The sequence below is a fragment of the Balaenoptera borealis genome (assembly GCF_965194805.1).
Source record: "Balaenoptera borealis genome assembly, chromosome: 21".
Classification (NCBI taxonomy): Eukaryota; Metazoa; Chordata; class Mammalia; order Artiodactyla; family Balaenopteridae; genus Balaenoptera; species Balaenoptera borealis.
The window spans coordinates 32,991,106-33,008,770 of record NC_138880.1 but is presented as its reverse complement, the minus strand read 5'-3'; the positions used below and the strand labels follow the sequence as shown (position 1 = coordinate 33,008,770).

The window sequence follows — 17,665 nt, the reverse complement described above, 5'->3', positions numbered from 1 at the left end:
GTGAACTTGAAGACAGATCAATAAAATTTACTCAATTTGAATGAGAGTGGGAAAAATAGGGAAAAATAAATAGAGCCCAGAAATCTGTGGGACAATAACAATCTAATGATCTAATATTTGTATCACTGGAATCTCAGAGAGGAGGAAGCGTGTGGAACTAAAAAAGTACTCAAAGAAATAGTGGTTGAAAACTTCCCAAGTCTGATAATAGATATCACATGCAGACACTTAACTTTTTACAATTAGAGTTAATATAGAACCACTTCACACAAAACGTAGAAAACTTGTAACTGTATAGCTCCTTTGACCTCTTTACGCTACAGTTCTCATATCTACATGCATTATAAATCTCACAAGACTATGTTGTAACATTTTTTTGCTTTGAACAGTCCCATGTATTATAATGAAACTAAGAGACAAAAATAATATTTTATGTTTATTTAGATATTTGCCATTTAAGAGTTTCTCTATTGCTTCTTGAAGATTTGAATTTCCATTTGGTATCATCTCCATTTAGCGTTTACGTCAGTGAGCACAGTTATAACGGCTGCTTTAAGATCCTTGGTAGATTCCAACATCGTGGTCATCTTGGAGTCGGTCTTGGGTGTTAGTCTTTTCTCTGAATGTCACATTACTCTGGATCTTCTTATGTTGCATAATTCCCGACGGAACCCTGAACATGTGAATATGATGTGGTGGAGACTCTGGATTTGGCATATTCCTCTAGACAGGAATATGATCCTGTCTAGAGGAATGTTGATCCTTTTGTCTAGAGGAATGTTGATCCCTTTTTCCTAGAGGAATGTTGATCGACTTTTGTCTAAGGACAAGTGGATTCAAAGTGCAAATTCTCTTGGTTCAGTTCTTTTATCTATCCAGTTCTTTCAGCTGCTCTGTGTTGTCTGCCCCACGCCTGTGTGTGTGGTCCAGGGGTCATTCAAGGTCATGGGCAGTTTAGACACAGAACTTGGGCTCCCCATCTTGGAATCTCTTCTGAGATTTCCCCCTTCCCAGTGGCTGTGGTTGGCCAGACTGTCTGCTGGCTCTTCAGCCCAGGAAGACTCTGGGTTGAAACCGACTTTGTGCCGCCCTCAGGATAAAAACTGTAAAACCTGGGAAATTACCTCCAGGCAGTCCCTTCTTCCACATTCTACACGCCTCCAGAATCTGCCTGCTTTTGTTCACTCTCCAGTATTGTTTATTTGTCCAGAATCTGAAGCTGGGTTCAGCTGGAGCTTACTCCACAATGGAAGCAGAAACCTCCTTAAGATTTTGATGGGAAGTTTCCTTAAAACTCGAAATTAAGTTTGGAAGAATGACATTTTTTAAACATCCATTCTTTCCAGTCAAGATCCTGCTTTGTCTATCCATCTGATTCTTTGATGTTTGTCAGTAAAATTTTCTTTGTTTCTTAGTAGATAAGTCTCTAAACTTATTATATTGAAATCTATTGTTTCACTTGCCTATATTTCCTTGTAATTAATTTGCTAATTTTTGGAGACTGGAATTTATGGAAGCTTGATTTGCAGTAGGCCTTCTCCCTTGTTGTTGTACAATTAATTTGTAGTTGTCTTCTGAATACAAACTATGTGTACTTCACATCATGTCACTAAGACCATCAATGATCCAGTCTCATTCCTGGTTTGCTCTGTAGTTATTACCCTGTTGAGCAATTTAGGTGAAGACCACTGGTCTTAGGTTGGTTCTAATTGTGTCTCTTCAGGGTAGAGTTCAAACACAGGACGATGAAATATGCTCTGTCCCTGCTGGTAATTTCGTATGCTGTTAACTTCTAGAGCTCTGCATGGGCCATTTAGTTTTAGAAGGGGGAAGGGTTCCAGCCATCTTCCATGCTGTCTTTTTTTTTTTTTTTTTTAAATAGATTGAACCAGCTCTGAATGGAATTTTCCACCAATATGCAGAAATGCATTGATTAACGTTTTTCTTTTCTTTTGGGAAATAATAATACCTGAACTAAATTTTTTAAAAAAAGGAGAGGAGTTAAAATAAAACTAGAAATAAAAAAATAATATCACATTAAGCTTTTGAAATGAACTTACTTTTAAAAATTAATTAATAGGTATTAAAATCAAGATCGGAAAAGTTTAAACCAACTTCTCTTTTAAAGATATACAGATGACTTCTTTTCTTAAATGTTACTTTTATATTCTGAATCCCCACAGCTTTTCACAAAAATGCATTTGAAGTTATACAAGTGTTTGGCATGTCTCTAGCATCTAGAGGAACTTGATGTTTTTATTTATTTGTTTATTTGTTTATTTATTTAATTTATTATTTTTGGCTGCGTTGGGTCTTCGTTGCTGCACGCGGGCTTTCTCTAGTTGCGGCGAGCCAGGGCTGCTCTTCGTTGCGGTGCACGGGCTTCTCATTGCGGTGGCTTGTCTTGTTGCAGAGCACAGGCTCTAGGTGCACGGGCTTTGGTAGTTGTGGTGCGTGAGCTCAGTAGTTGTAGCTCGCGGGCTCCAGAGCGCAGGCTCAGTAGTTGTGGCGCATGGGCTTAGTTGCTCTGCGGCATGTGGGATCTTCCCGGACCAGGGCTCGAACCTGTGTCCCCTGCACTGGCAGGCGGATTCTTAACCACTGTGCCACCAGGGAAGCCCTAGAGGAACTTGATGTTTGTTAAATAGAAAAAAAGAAGAAAATATGATTTTCTATAACGAAGATCCCATTTCTTACATTTCATTTAAGAAAACAAGAAGTTTCTTTAATCATATGTTATGAACAGTGGTGATACTTGAGAAATTATTCATTTCAGACAGAATACCTTATTATTTTATTGTACTGCATACTCCACTCCTAAAAAAAAAATCACTGCTTCCCCAAAGAAGTTACAAGAGACCAAGAGCATACTAAAAATACTTTATTGTCATAACTAAATGCATTAAATATACATTCTAAATGGAATATATTGTATATTTGATAAAATGAAGAGTTCTCAAATATTGCAATAACTTTAGCATCCTGGAATAATGTTTATTCCTGGCCCATTTTTTGCCCATTGGAAAAAATTGCACTGTTTTTCCTTCCCAAGAGGGCACACAAAAAAATTCTTTCCATTATTAGGTCCAATCTTCAACACTGTTCTCATGATGGAGCGTTTGCCATGGCTGCAGAATGGGAAGGACAAATCTGCCCACTGGGGGGGAAAAAGATTGTAAAGTTTAGATGGAAGGTAGAATGACAGACAGGCTGAGCCTCGGCGCATTTGATTAGTACTGTACTGTCTTCACTGCTGTTCCTATTAATTTGACATTGTAAGATACACGTAAGTCATTAGTTGTTGCTCCTAAAAAACCTTATATCCTATAAGCATCTCTAACAAATTCGCTTGAATCACACAGAAAATTGTCATAATTCTGAGTTTCCCTCTGTCCAAAGGCATACTTACAGAAGTTCCTTCACTTTATTGAAAATCTCTCTGTAAAGCAAATCACCAGTGTTCCTGCTATAGCTCTGTTTAAGCTATTAAAGTCAAAGATTTGTTATGATTTTAATATTAAACTTCCTTAGTCTCCTAGGAAAAGAAAGCATCCAATACAGAATTACCAGGACTAATTCACGCAAATTCCATTGTATTATTCTTATCCTTATTAATTTTGGCCTCAAGAGAGCTACCAAGAAGGCTGTGATATTAATATTGCTAATAATATTTTCTCCATTACATCTATACAAGCTTTGAGGGGAGGAGATCAGGAAGTTGAGTAGGAGGGAGCCACATCTCGGGCAGGGGTTATGCTCTAAGATCATGATCAAATTTTCCCTGGGGAATTCCTTAGGAAGGTATCACACTGAAGACAGATCATTTCTCTCTCAGCAAGCCCAACCAGAAAACTTTTGCTCCCGTGCTGAAACAGATCCATATTTTCTTCTTCTAGTTAGGCACCAGATGAAGCAGCTGGGAAAAATATGTATCTTTAAACCTTCGGATCACAGTCAGAAGTGAGAGGCTCTCGTTCTGTGGAAGGCAGAACGACTGACCAAAAGCGCCCAGATTCCTGTCTTGTATCTCACACTCATTTGCAGGGACAAACTCATAGATTGAAAGGTTGGGGAATCACCTACATCTAAACTGTTATTGTGCCATCACTTTTTTTGGTTAAGCCTGTGCAGCAGGATTTGCTAAGTTTACTGTAAATCCAGGGCATGTAAATTATTTCTCTGGGTTCTTCTACCCAATGCATAAACCAAAGGTTTGGATGTCACACTGAAGTCAGGAAGAGCAAATATCTACCTTGGATTATCAGTCACCTGGGTGACTCAATACCTCTCTCTTTGTAAACCAAGGGGGCAACACTTCTACCCTGTGGTTACAAATATGATATACTCTAATAATGGAATAGCTGTCATTTGATTAATTTTTCTTTTTGGGATGAACCTCTTTGAATTTTCAGTTATTCAACATTCAGGTTTTAGACTAAATGTCAGTCAGCATGGCTTTTAAATTTAAAGGTAAAACCAGAAACGGACTGCTATTTGTGACATTTTAATAACTGAAGTATTCAAGGACACTATCATTAAGCTTGAGGTCATACACTTACCTCGAAAAATCCACATTGTGCTTCTCTCGGTAGAGGACAAGCATAAAAGTGCCTGCCCTTGTTTTCTCCATCCTTCCTCACCACTCGGAGAACGCAGGGGCGGTCATGTTTACTGCAGCGGGGACTGCTGGCATTTAATGAACGAGGACCATCTGTCGTGTTACTTTGAAGTTCCCTGTAATGACAAGTTACAAAATAACTGCAGCATGATAGTGCTAAAAGGGGTCATTCACACCACCTCACCCCTGCATCGGAATCCCGCCTGTACAAAGAAATGGTACCAGAAAGTGACCACGGTCAACTTCCCGCAATTACTGGGTTGGCCAAAAAGTTCGTTCGGTCTTTTTTTTTTTTATTTTTTTTATTTTTTTCGTTTTTTTTCGTTCGGTTTTAAGTAAAAATAAAAGACATCTTTCATTTTCACCAAGAATTTTATTGAACAATGTATTCACTAACCGAACGATCTTTTTGGCCAACCCAATACATAGACTCCTACATCTTTCTAATTCTTGGTTTTCCCAGGTAATTTCCTTCCAAAGCTACCTATTTATGTAAATTAAATTTAAATTAGACATATCATTTAAATTTCTCAAGAATAAAAGCAGCTGAATTGCACATCCAGTCTTCTTAGTTTTCATTTGTGACATTTGGTTCTTTTCTTACCCAACATGACAGGGTGGCCACTTTTATTTCCCCTAAAATATTCTCAAGTCCAGCTGTCCCCTGACCCCAAAGGAACTAGAGTCACAGTCTTCTCCAATTATTTTCTCATCGGTAGCAAACTCTCATCAATGGTTCTGACAAGGCCAAAGAGATCTACTGTCCAATTTAAAGACAATTTTCTATGCTTTTCTTTGATCAAGTCTACCATACTAGTTGCAATCATATTTCAGCAAGTAACAGGCTGTCTGGCAGAGCAGAAATGTGTATTTTGTAAAGCTAGCGAGGAAGCTTTAGTCTCCCCCCATGATTAGATCAAGAGTGTCTATTCAGGAGGTTACCCCTGAACACAGTGTATAAAGGCCAGAAGCCGGGCTTCCACTGTAGCTGTCTAGGTGCAATGTTTTCTTTGAAAAGGAGCTTCATGATTATTTTTAATTTTTTTATATTTTGCATATTTTAATAATGCCTTTATAAAAGTCTTTTTAATAAACCAATTGAAGAGAAAAAGAGCTCTTATTAAAACCAGAAGTCCTTCCCCTTAATAGCCCCATTTTTAACTTTTTAATGATAAAGTTCTTCCTTTCTTTTTTTGTTAACTTCTAAAGAACCAAATACCATTCTTAAATGATTTTTTAAAAACACTTATAAATCAGAGGTTGGTTCCCTCTTCCTTGCTTCCTAAACCACATTCTTCCCATACTTGTTCCTATAATGATGCCTTGAGGCGTCATATCTAATCGAAATGTTCAGAGTGTGAGATATTTTTTCCAGTCTTATTGAGATAGAATTGACATATAAGGGACCTTTTAGTTGTGGTGAAATTGGCTTACACTCGTTTATAAAATAGATGCTTAAATATATTTCTTTAAATGGACTCAAGCATCCTGATATCTGGGATGGACTCAAACATCCTGAAGTTTCTGAAGCTGCTTGGGCAGCGGGCGTCTGCAAGATGAAAGCAGCTGTGGGCACTGCTAAGGAAACTGTTATAGTTAAATATTTCTCCAGCAGCTATTTTGTTGGTAGCATTTTCAGGGTAGGGGATAGTGGCTTACATTTTAGCATCACGGGGGATGTTAACCAGAAATAGGGAGTGTGAGGGACAACAGACTTCTCTTTTCCAAACCCCCTTCACTTCAACAGCCCCCCTCCCCAAAAGGGGCAATATTAAAACGTTAACTTCAAGAGAAGCTGAACATCTGGGTGGTTGTAGAGAAGTTGAGTGACTTCAAAATTGAAGCAAGTGGGTCATAAACAGTGCTTAAAAAAAATTTAGAGGAGGAACACAGAAGGTCAAGAATCGTAACGGAAAGAAAGAAACTGATGCTTTCGTAAAAAAAAAAAGTACACCCATGCAAACGGTTTTATATATTATTTGGAAGGCTGTCTGAGGTAACAATTAGTGAAACATTTGCAAACCCACTTGCTTCAACCCAGAAATCTCCAGAGTTTCGCAAATCCAGGGAGATGTTTACATTTTCTTACTAGTAAAGCTTTTCTGGAGAGGAGCACGGTGGAAGGCAGGATGAAGGCAGAAAGGAGAGATCCCAGTGTTTCCTCCAGGTTCCTCATTTCTGTCTGCAATCTGTTTCCTCCTTGGTACAGAGGTGAAGGAGAAGAGAGCCACCTGCTGTCTGATCCCGGCCCTTAGAGTGCGGTCCATCTGACCAGCAGCGGCAGCATCGCCGGGCAGCTCCTCACAAGCACGGAGTTACCCTCCCCTACTCCAGCCCCTCCCCTACTCCAGCTCGCTGGCAGAATCAGCATCTGCATGTTAACAGGACGCCCAGGTGATTCGTATACGCATTAAGTACTGAAGCACTGAGTTAATGTAACCAAGACACTGATGCCATCTGTGAACACATCAGCTCTAAAGATGTACAGGGAATCTTAATTTTATGATAGCAAACATTATCTAGGGTAATTAAATGTTCTGATTAATTGAGGACATCTTGGTTCCTCTTTGTTTCAATCATTACTTTAAAAACTTCCAAAAATGTAGCAGAGCATCTTCTTGGGTAAACTTAGCATATGGGATAGTTTAACTTATTTTGATAACTAGGACCATCATTTTGAATACTAATACTGGATTATAAATGGTCAATATAATAGATCAGGGTTGGAAAATCTTTTTCAGAAGGGACATACGTTTAGGCTTGTGGGTCTTATGGTCTCTGTTGCAAAATACTCAAATCTGCTGTTTTAGCATGAAAAGCAGCCAGAGGGAATATGTAAACCAATGGGAATGGGATGTGTCCCAATAAAACTTTATTTATAAAAACAGGGGGTGGGCTGACTTTGGCCCTGCTGGCTGTAGTTTGCTGAGGTAGAGGTCGTCATTAGAACCAAGAGTAATGCTTAATGTATAATAGGTTCTTAATAAATACTTATTAATAAATAAACACTGAACATGTTCAATAAGCATTGTTCAAGTAACACTGAACAGAGATCAGATAAAAACTATTATCAAGAAGGAAGACATTACCAAGCACAGGTTTGTAATTTTTAAAACGGGTATTTTTTCAGTGATCAATTTATCATGGTTTAACTTATTTTACAGATAGGGTGATTCATTATAATAAAAACATTGAACTGATCAGTCTCACTGAATGTAGATTTTGTAGTTCAGCAGTATTTCAAGGATCATAACAAACAAACAGAGGTTAAATGACTCATCCTGGATGGTCCCAGGTGGTTCTGACATCCTTGGGGACTGAAAACACCAAAAGGTGAACCAGAAGCATGAATGAGAGGTGAGGGCTTCACTGGTGATTAGAGGTAGAATTTGGCAACCCTGATGGCGGCAGACCTGAGAAAATGTTAGTGATTTTATTTGTTTCATTTCACTCATCTACGTGAACCTTTGCATCAGCTCAGGAAAAACTTCAACCCAAAACACATTACGCTTCTTTGAAGTGGTATCACTGTGTTTTGCTCTGCATTTACAATAATTGGATCAAAGACTTAAAACTGTCTAACAGTCATTCTTAACTGCTTAAAAATTGGTTCAACGATCTAATTTATAATCCAGTAGCTGGATAAAATTCAAGTCTATCTAAAGACCAATCTGAAAATATGCCCCATCAACATAGCACGTATCATGTGGTGATGAGAGCAGTAATTAAGAGAACAAAAGGCAAATTAATTAGCATACCATTATTAAAGAAACAATGAGCTGGCTTTGAATTCTCTGAGTGGACCACCTGCTTTAACCCTATTATGTTGTGAGCTTCTGCTTGGCATCTTGTCCGCAAGATGAACACTGTAGCAGCCAGACAAGGAGAAAAATGAAATAAATGACAGTAATTTGCAATTTATTCCTTGTAAAGTAGCTGGGTGCAGAAGGGCTGCTGGGTGAATGTATTTCATCACTTGACATTTATTCTGCTAGTTGATGTTGATTGATTTTGGAGTCTCATTCCTGGGGTTCTTATATTCAACACATACGCACGCTGCAGTGTTTCTAAGTAAAGCTGTGTGCTGTGATTAATCATATGACCCTATTACTAATGGCTTATGAAGAAATCTTTAAAATTTAAGGTTACATTAATGTTTTTTTAAATCCATAATTCATTAGTTAAATTGTCTGAGATTTTCTACAAAGCACGAAGGAAATAAAAATATGCCAAGATACTTCATTTGAGTACAACAAAAGCCACAATATTTTTAAATGATCACATCTGCTTCTTTCCACTTAAGCTACACAACAGAAAAGGCTGTTCAAAAATGATTTTCCTACAGCATAGCCTCCCAACTCAGACACTCTTAACTAGCTTCTTCATGAACTTTCGTCATGACACATTAATTAGTGTTCAGTGAAAAGGTGGTGTACTGATCAAGTCAGTTAAAAGTTTGCCCTCCATAGCTTAACTCAAATGTCTATATTTTGTGAGTATTATGGACAAAAGTCAAACCAGTTATTATAAATGATTATGAACAACAACAACAACAAAAATCAGCCAAGGATAAATGATCAAGATTAACTGATGGTAAAATTAGAGTCAGTACAGGAAACTCGAGATTAAAGCATCTATTGACCAAAAACCATCTCAGAATTCTGTTATTAAAGGATTCCCAGAGGTCGGTCTAGGTTTGTGCAATGGTGGTCCTTGATCTCACTGCCCAAAGAATCTTTCCATCAGCAAAGACATAGCTCATCAGATGAGAAGTTGGAAGTCAGAATCCCTCCTGAGATTATTTTAGATCCCATCCACAGCAACTCTTCCTCTTCTCATCCCCCGTTGGCAAGAAAAGGCACAGGGGAAGAAAACTCACCTTCACTCCATTTAAAATAGTCTTCCTTTCATTTAAAGATGCTGGATATACAGTGTCTGCTTTCTGAAGGAAAAAAAAATTGTGGAGACACCTGTCTCCCTGACGGAGGCATAATATCAGGTGTGATAGGAGCCCCAGATAAAGAAATTAAACAAGGTTGGGGAAGAATAGTTCCAGGATCTGCCAATAATCATTAAGGAACAAGGATGACATTGTTTATGAAAATTTCTCTATCTCTGGTGACAGCAACTGGCGGTGGTGGGGGGGGGGTCCTTCTCCTGAATGTGTAGCTGGTAGTCTCATAAAACATATCTGATCTGGTAGCATTCATTAATTGGAACTCCAACTTTTTAATTTCAGGTCCAAAAGTAGTACTCACGCTCTTTGAGCCTTTTTGGTTGAAACAAAGACCACCCTCCCTGCCCCCTGGCTGTTTGAAATACAGTCACTTTCTTTAGCAGAAATGTCACTAAAAATATCTCAGATCCCTCTCTTTAGAACAGAAGACATTTACTAAACGTTATGAATGATAGTTTCCCTTCTAGAAGAACTATCTTTCATTGGAAGAAAAGCTTAAACAAAACTGCTAACAGTGGAGACTGCTAACCGGTAAGATTATGGGGGATTTAATCATTATTCTTTATACTTTCCAATATTTTCCAAACATTCTGTATTAAGCATATATATGGTTACAGTCAGAGAAAAGCAAAACAAAACTTTCTACAGATGGAGGAAATTCTGTTTTTCATTCCCTTCCCTTCTCTAATATTATAAGCTAGAGGAGGCAAGGGATGCAAATTACTGTAATAGTCTTTCAGGGTTTGACTGACATTTCCAAGATCAATTCAGCTTCCTCAGCAATGGATGATCTTTCTGCATTCTTAAAACTTAAGCAAATACCTTAAAGAGCAAGGTTAGAAGCATCATACCTGTTAGATAATCCAGGGTTGCCACTTTTGAGATCCCGTGATGAGTAGTGGGTTGTTTTAAATTTTTTATATGCTGGACTAAATAATTTAGACGGAGAGCAGACCACAGATGATATGTTTACTTTGTTAGATAGTTGAGTTCTATAGTTTGTTCTCTCCTTGGAGGGGTGCACTGTATCACTAAAACAAACGTTAGTAGGATGGTTTAGAAATTCCCCATCTAGTATCTGGTTTTGGCTTTCTTCTCTTTCCAAAGCACTGGATTTATTGCTGAAATCCGTCAAAACAAGGGTTGCAGTTCCAAATGCAGTTTTCCTGTTGATCTTCACTTCCGTCCTTGGCTTTCCAAAGCTATTACAAGGGTATTTCACTAAACTGTTAAAGGCAATAGGATTTTCTTCATTCTTGGGTACCGAATCTGGAAGGAGAGACCAGTAATTCTGCATTATTCCTATAAATACATTGACTGTTTGAAACATCTTTTCATTTGATTAAAACATTTAGTTCATTTATTACAGTGACCTCATGTATAGAACTAATAATACAAAGTTAGCTTGAGCAATTCAGAATTAACCACCTTCAGATTAAGAAATAAAGTACCATATGAAGTACAAAATTTCCAGGGACTTAGAGGTGGGTTTAATAAAGATTTCTACTTGTTGTGCTTTATGTTATGTTTAAGCATTTAAAGGTTACTGAGCTATCAATTTTGTTGCTATTAGGCCAAATATTAAAGCAATGTAAATAAGGGGTGACACCCCACAAAGCTTTAGATCAGCAGTTAGAGCCTATATCTAGATTATCAGGAATGCTTCTGTGAATGACAAGACCAAGTGAAAGGCCTATTAAAATTAAGTAAAGATGAATTACAAAGATTTACATTTATTAAATATGTTTCAAAAAAGCATCCTAGGATTTTGGAATCTGTAATTTATTCTAAATTGCAGTTATCTGCCTTTCATACTCAGAAAAAAATAACAAGAAAATAATTAAGATGTGTAAAGGCATTTCAGAATGTCAGAATAAATGTGGAAACCTAAGACTGGGGTTTTCTGAGGGCTCTCTGTTGAATGATACTGCAGAGGGAGGGACAGAAATAGGAGACACAGTCCCTTCTGCTACCAGCAAAGCTGTATAAGGGGTGATGCCTGCATTTCTGGCCCAGCGAACAAAACACAATATGACAGCTCACACAATGGGGGGTCCAGAAGTCAAGAATGAACTTTCTCCTCTCTAATTGAAGAAAGAAAGAACACTTTGAGAACACAATAGAAGCTGCATCAATGAGATGGTTCTTAATCACAGGTTTCCTCTGAGGTTCTACATCCTCTGAACGCATGAAATTGTGAGCTATAAAGAGTTATTCTGAAGGATTTCAATGAAATCAGTACAATTGTCTGGGTAAAGATTTTAATAACAAGGGGTAGGAGGGATAAAGAAGAGAAAAAATTCAGCATTTTTCTCTTCCACCTGCAAAGATATTCTTACAGAAATCCTCCCTTTCAATTTTTGAAACACTTGGACTGAATAACAAACTCAAAAGTTGCTGAAATCTGCATAAAACAAAGCTTTATTGAATAATTCATTAGAAACAGTAGAGAACAGATGTGATCATCTCAGTTTTTTGAGATACAATGGCACATACTCTTTTAGCACAAGCGTGTTTTCCCCCCGTTAAAAAAAAAAGTGCTCAACAGAATGTCAGCACGGTTTACATGCAAAGGCTGGCAATTCCTTTAAACCTTCCAGAAAGAGAGCATTTTACTTCATTATGAAATATCAAGATGGAACAAGATATGTACCTGACTTTGTATAATTAACCCTCTTTGAAATGGAAGGAACTCGGAATCAAAATTCAGTCTTACCCGCAGGCCTTGAAGTCAGGCAAGCATCACATGCTCTAGAAGACGGCTGATTTATTAGCGTACAGACCTCACATGTCCACTGCTCTTCAGACTTCCGGGCCACCGAGTCCGTAAGATGACCCCCTCTGCTAGATGGCCAACTGACTGTAGTATTTCTAGCTGGCAGCCTGCTATAAGAGAACTTCTAAAGTTAATCATTAACACTTTCATTATTGTCTTGTTCTTATACATTCTGGGTATCTTAGAAACAATTACAGAACCATTAATACCCAAATGCTACATGTTTACCATTGCTTAGAAGTTCTCTCTCTCTGGGAATAAAATGTTTTTACTTGGGCCCTGCTGATTGCTTTTAAAGACAGAAATAACAAAAGTTTTAGAGTCAAAGAGTTGTGTGCGTGTGTTTTTTAAACTAACTAAAAATATTTGACATAACCACTAGGGAGCATTTCTCAACTAGTTTTTTAAGCAAGTGGGACTCTTCCCAAAGCAAAACTAAAATATCTTTATTCAAATTAGGGAGGAAAAAAGTCATGTAGAAATGAGAGCGCTGAACGTAAGATGAGAAAAGTTCCACACTTACTTCGTGTGCCTCTGGAATTCCTCAGTATCTACTGGGCACTAAATCACCTGATCTATAATCTATAACGACGGAATTCCTAATTGACTCTTCACTCTTATAGGAAACACCTTTCTGAAGCTCTGATACCGTCCTGCTCTTCAGCACGTGGCTCTGGGCCTACAGAGCACATCACGTGGCTCCTCTTACAGGAAACGCCTTTCTGAAGCTCTGATACCATCCTGCTCTTCAGCACGTGGCTCTGGGCCTACAGAGCACATCACGTGGCTCAGCAGCCAAGGCAGTGTCATGGATTCCTTTCATGATTCCAAACATTAATACTGAAAAAAAGCTCTTTCAGGAAAGGCTTTGTACCATACGTTTCAGAACATGAGTTCTTTGACTTTCAAAGGTAGCCTTGTCTTCTGTAACATTTTGCTCCTACACATAATTATAACAGGTTTAAAATTCAGACTTGTCTGGAAAAATCATAAATAGCATAAGAAAATCTGAAAGTAAGACACATCTCATTATGGTTTTTTTTATCTTTACTTACCTTGACTTTTAATGCCATTCAATATTTCTTATCCCTGTAAATCAACTATACTTAGATAAAATAAATTTTAAAAAATCTTTCTTATTCCTATGGAACAGCAGACCTTCTATAGAATTTACTTGACCTAATCCCTGCCCTCTAATAACTTACTCTGAGAGGCCGCATCATACATTGACTCATAATTAAGTAAACACCATTTAAATAACCTTCAGATTTTCAATGTGCTCCAACTTTTAACCACTTTCATCTTCTATCCTATAAATTTCATTAACCATGAGGGGATATTTGTTGTTACATAAAGAAGCTTTGGAAGCATTCTCTCCTTACTGCTCCATTTCTTAATCGCCTACTAATAAATTCTTTCCAATCTCCAGTTGGACGTTTAACAGGAATTTCAACCTTAACCTGTCTGTAGTAGGCTGAATGATGGCCTCCTAAAGATAGCAGGTCACAAAACCAGGAACCTGTAAATGTTACTTTATAAAGAGGATCTTTGCAGATGTCATTAAGGATCTTGACATGGGGAGATGATTCTGGATTATCAGGGTGATCTCTTAATCCAAACACAAGTGTCCTTATGAGAGAGAGGCAGAGGGAGATATGATACACACAGAAGGGGAGAAGGCAATGTGACCGCACACGCAGAGATGTGAGGAGTCGTGTAGCCACAAATGAAGAACACTGGCAGCCACCGGAAGCTTGAAGAGGCAAGAAATGGATTCTCCCCTAGAGCCTCCGGGGGAGCACAGACCTGCCCACACCTTGACTTTGGCCCAATGAAACGGATGCTGAGCTTCTGGCATCCAGAACCGTGAGAGAATAAAGTTCTGTTGCTTTAAGCTATCAGGTTAGTGGTAATGTGTTATGGCAGCCATGGGAAACTGGTACAAATAAGTCAGGACCCCCTGCCCCCATCCGCGACTCCGCTACTTTGTCCCATCTCAGTAAATGGCATCGCCATCGCTCAGTTGACCAGGCCAGAAGCCTGTGAACCGCCCCTAACACTTCCTACCCTCACACCTGGTCCACCAGCCAATCCTGCAGGCTCTGCCGCAGGGGCAGATCTGCTAGAAGCTCACGAAGCCGCCACGGCTTGCTGCGCTGTCCTCTGCGGATCCGAGAGGGAGCGAGCAGAGCGGGAGCAGCCCCTCCGGCTGCACGGACGTTGAGGACACTGCCGCTGGTGCCAGTGCTGGGGTTCTTCCGGGCAAGGCCCTCGTGCTGCCAGCACCAGCGCACACCTGCTCAGTGCCCAGGGGCAGTGGGCCCTGGTGACGTCAGGGAGCAGGTGGATCGTCTTAAACTTCCAGGACGAGAGGTGCTGCTCCATTCCTCACTTAGGGGACGTTATGACCTGGGCTGCAAGCCCACTCGGCACAGGCGCCACCCGCCACCGACCCACGAACAGCCCGGTAGAGGCGCGAGTCAGAGACAGCTGAGGGAGACCCAAAGGCTGGTGGCTCTCAGAGAAAGGTCCCTGGGCTCACAGCGCCAGCACCACGTGGGAACTCGTTAGTCATACAGCTCAGGCCTCTCCCCAGACCGGTGAATCGCACACTCTGGGGGTAAAGCCCAGCAATCTGTCCAAATTCTACTTCAACTGAATCAATTGCCACAGTCTACTCCGATCCCTTGGTCGGGGAGCCACAGTACTTCCTAGAAGCCCCCCAGAATGTGTTTCTCCTGCTGAAACCAGAGAGAATCTGCTACCATGAGACTTGAAATGAGAGGGTTAAGCGGGAAGCAGCTTAGACCTGCCTGTATCCTTTCCACTTGTTCCATCTGTGGACAGCCCAGGCAAGGTCACCTTCAGGCGTTCCAGTCCCTGAGACGTGGGTTTTCATAGTTTTTCCATTGATGCTATGAAATCACCCCAATATTGATTTTGGTTCCATGACCCATAAATCCCCATTTTAATTTGAGATAATTTGCACTGGGTATCTTTCGCTGTAGTCAGAAGAATCCTTTGTAAATTATGGTTTTAAACATGACAACTATGTAATCAAACTCTCTTCCCCAAACAGGGCTATCCTGTCAAGATTAACCCATCACAGATTTTCTTCACGTCTCCCAAATGCCCTGTAATTGCTCCATCCCCCTGAAAACTCTCTGCCAGGTCAGGTCGGCCTTAAGGACTGGTTTGCAGACAACACTAAATTCTCATTAACTGGCAACCAACCCTCAACACGTTTCCAAACTAGACGGTTTCTAGGGACGTAAATACGTCTTCGTACAGGAGCAAAACATCCCCCTCTCCGGCAGCTCCCCGAATGCACAGGGCGTTTCCCCGGGCACCTTGTCAGGGGCTGTGTTCTCTTCCAGGAAATCCCCTTCCTGCCTCTTGTCTTTGATGAGTTCCTATTTCTTCCCACGCTAAGCTCAAACTTCACCTCCCCAGAGAGGTTTCTTTGTTCTTCCCAGGTGGATTTCAGGGTTTCCTCATCCATACTACAGCTCCATTGCCATTAGCACAAATGTGCCCTTTTGCAGCATTTCCATCAAGGGGTTCTAGTGATCTATTTACTCCCCACATTAGACCCTGAGCACTTCGAGTGACTGTATTGTTTTCTCTTTGTTTTCCCAGTACCTGGCATATAGTAGACCCTAAGAAAGAAAGTAAATAGTACAGAAATGAAAAAGTGAAACAGAAAATTATAAAGACTCTAGTAAAAAACAAAGAAAAATGCAGTTTCCCCTTAAGGAAACAATACTCACACATGTAAATTATGCTAGTATATAAAGGAGAGCCAACAATAACTGGTATATAGGTATTCAAAGTGTGGTGTGATCAATGAAAACTGGAAAATCTGGGGAGGACTTCGGGAAGGGGTGAAGTAAACTTTTAGTGACTGAAGGAACACAAGAATTTAGATCATTACTACTGGGCTTCTCATATTTCAATTTAATTTGAAATGACTTTAAAGTGAAAAAATTTAGTCAATATAAAAAGTGCTCAAATGCTCATCCAGAAAATGAACTGAATATACTTAATTACAGAAATCTCTAGGAGTGGGGCAAATATTACTGGTTTTCAAATGTTTTATTTTGTATACACTTATTTTGCAATGTGTCTTGAGCAGGATGCCAATATAGAGAACAGAACTAGGTCAGGAGGGAGGAGGGAATGCAGGGCCCAGGACATTTCCAGTACAGCACGGCCTCCCTAACTCATAGTAACTCCCAAGTCTCTTTCAGGGAACCCTTGAGGTTTTGAATCCTAGTTTCAAAAAACCTTTGGAATTGACAATGATCTTATTTATATGATAAATAACATGTTTACTTGATAATCTGGAAGAATTTTTTAAAAATTCAAAAGTTATCAATTCACAGGAAACAAATACATATGGAACATTAATCACTTATTCAGTAGACAAATATATATTGAATGTACTCTATCTTCCAGATCCAGTGTTATACACTTTTGATCAAATAAATGTACACCTATAACATTAAAAATAAGAATCCCACAAATCTGTGTAATATAACATATTATTTAAACATATTTCAGATCTCTATGATAGTAAAATGGGATGAGGAAGCTTAGAAAAAGGGGATATGGTGTGGCTTAGAGAAAAGTAATCGATAACGAAAGGTGATGAAGAAAATGAAACACAGGAACAAGGAGAAAAAAAAAAAGATAGCTGCAAATATATTTATGAAGACATAATGGGGATCTGGACCACATCATCTCCATCCCAGGGCCCTGAGCTCTCCACAGACAAGATGGCAACTCCCTCCTCCTTTGTTCTTTTCTATATACTTTTTCAGTGAACTGATCCTGCTTTAATACTTCAACTAAGAACACAGGTAGTAACACTCAAGCCATCATCTCCCACCCCCTTCCCACCCTATGTGGACTATCTAGTCCACACATCCAAAACTTAATTTATCTCTTCCATTCTACCCATCTTTCCCACGTCTATAAAGTGAAAATTTCTGTTTTTGGGCCTGGAACTTTTTGCTTTATCCTCCATAGCAAACCTCTCACAATACTTGCTGGCATTAAAATTTTCTTAAAGTACCTATTTTTTCCTCCATTTCCAGTGTCTTGACCTCAGGACTGGAAACCATCTCTCGCCCATTACACAAGTTTCACATCTGTTTCTTCATTTCCCATCCTAATTATGCTATAATCAATTAAAAAGTCCTTAATCTACTGATTCAGGTAAGACATTAGCCATCTCCAGAACTACTACTGATTCCTTCTAGTTGATCCCATCCTACCTGCAAAACTAGCTTTTGCTATTTAACAAACTTGG

General features: G+C 39.3%; 1 protein-coding gene across 4 annotated transcripts in view; it reads right to left on the bottom strand.

Annotated features, from left to right (window-relative positions):
• Nucleotides 1-772: 772 nt before the first annotated feature.
• The window catches only part of NEIL3 (nei like DNA glycosylase 3), a 42,878-nt gene continuing 25,985 nt past the window's right edge, over nucleotides 773-17,665 (bottom strand). For 2 of the 4 annotated variants that reach the window (XM_082374590.1, XM_082374591.1), the window contains exons 7-10: nucleotides 12,292-12,461; nucleotides 10,427-10,844; nucleotides 4,560-4,734; nucleotides 773-3,157 (exon numbers count right to left, since the gene is read on the bottom strand). In XM_082374590.1, the coding sequence (XP_082230716.1) occupies nucleotides 2,975-3,157; nucleotides 4,560-4,734; nucleotides 10,427-10,844; nucleotides 12,292-12,461 (946 nt within the window). In that variant the 3' untranslated portion in view covers nucleotides 773-2,974. Of the gene's footprint in view, nucleotides 3,158-4,559; nucleotides 4,735-8,375; nucleotides 9,561-10,426; nucleotides 10,845-12,291; nucleotides 12,462-17,665 lie in introns of those variants that run through there. The other 2 variants (XM_082374593.1, XM_082374594.1) reach the window with 2 other exon arrangements.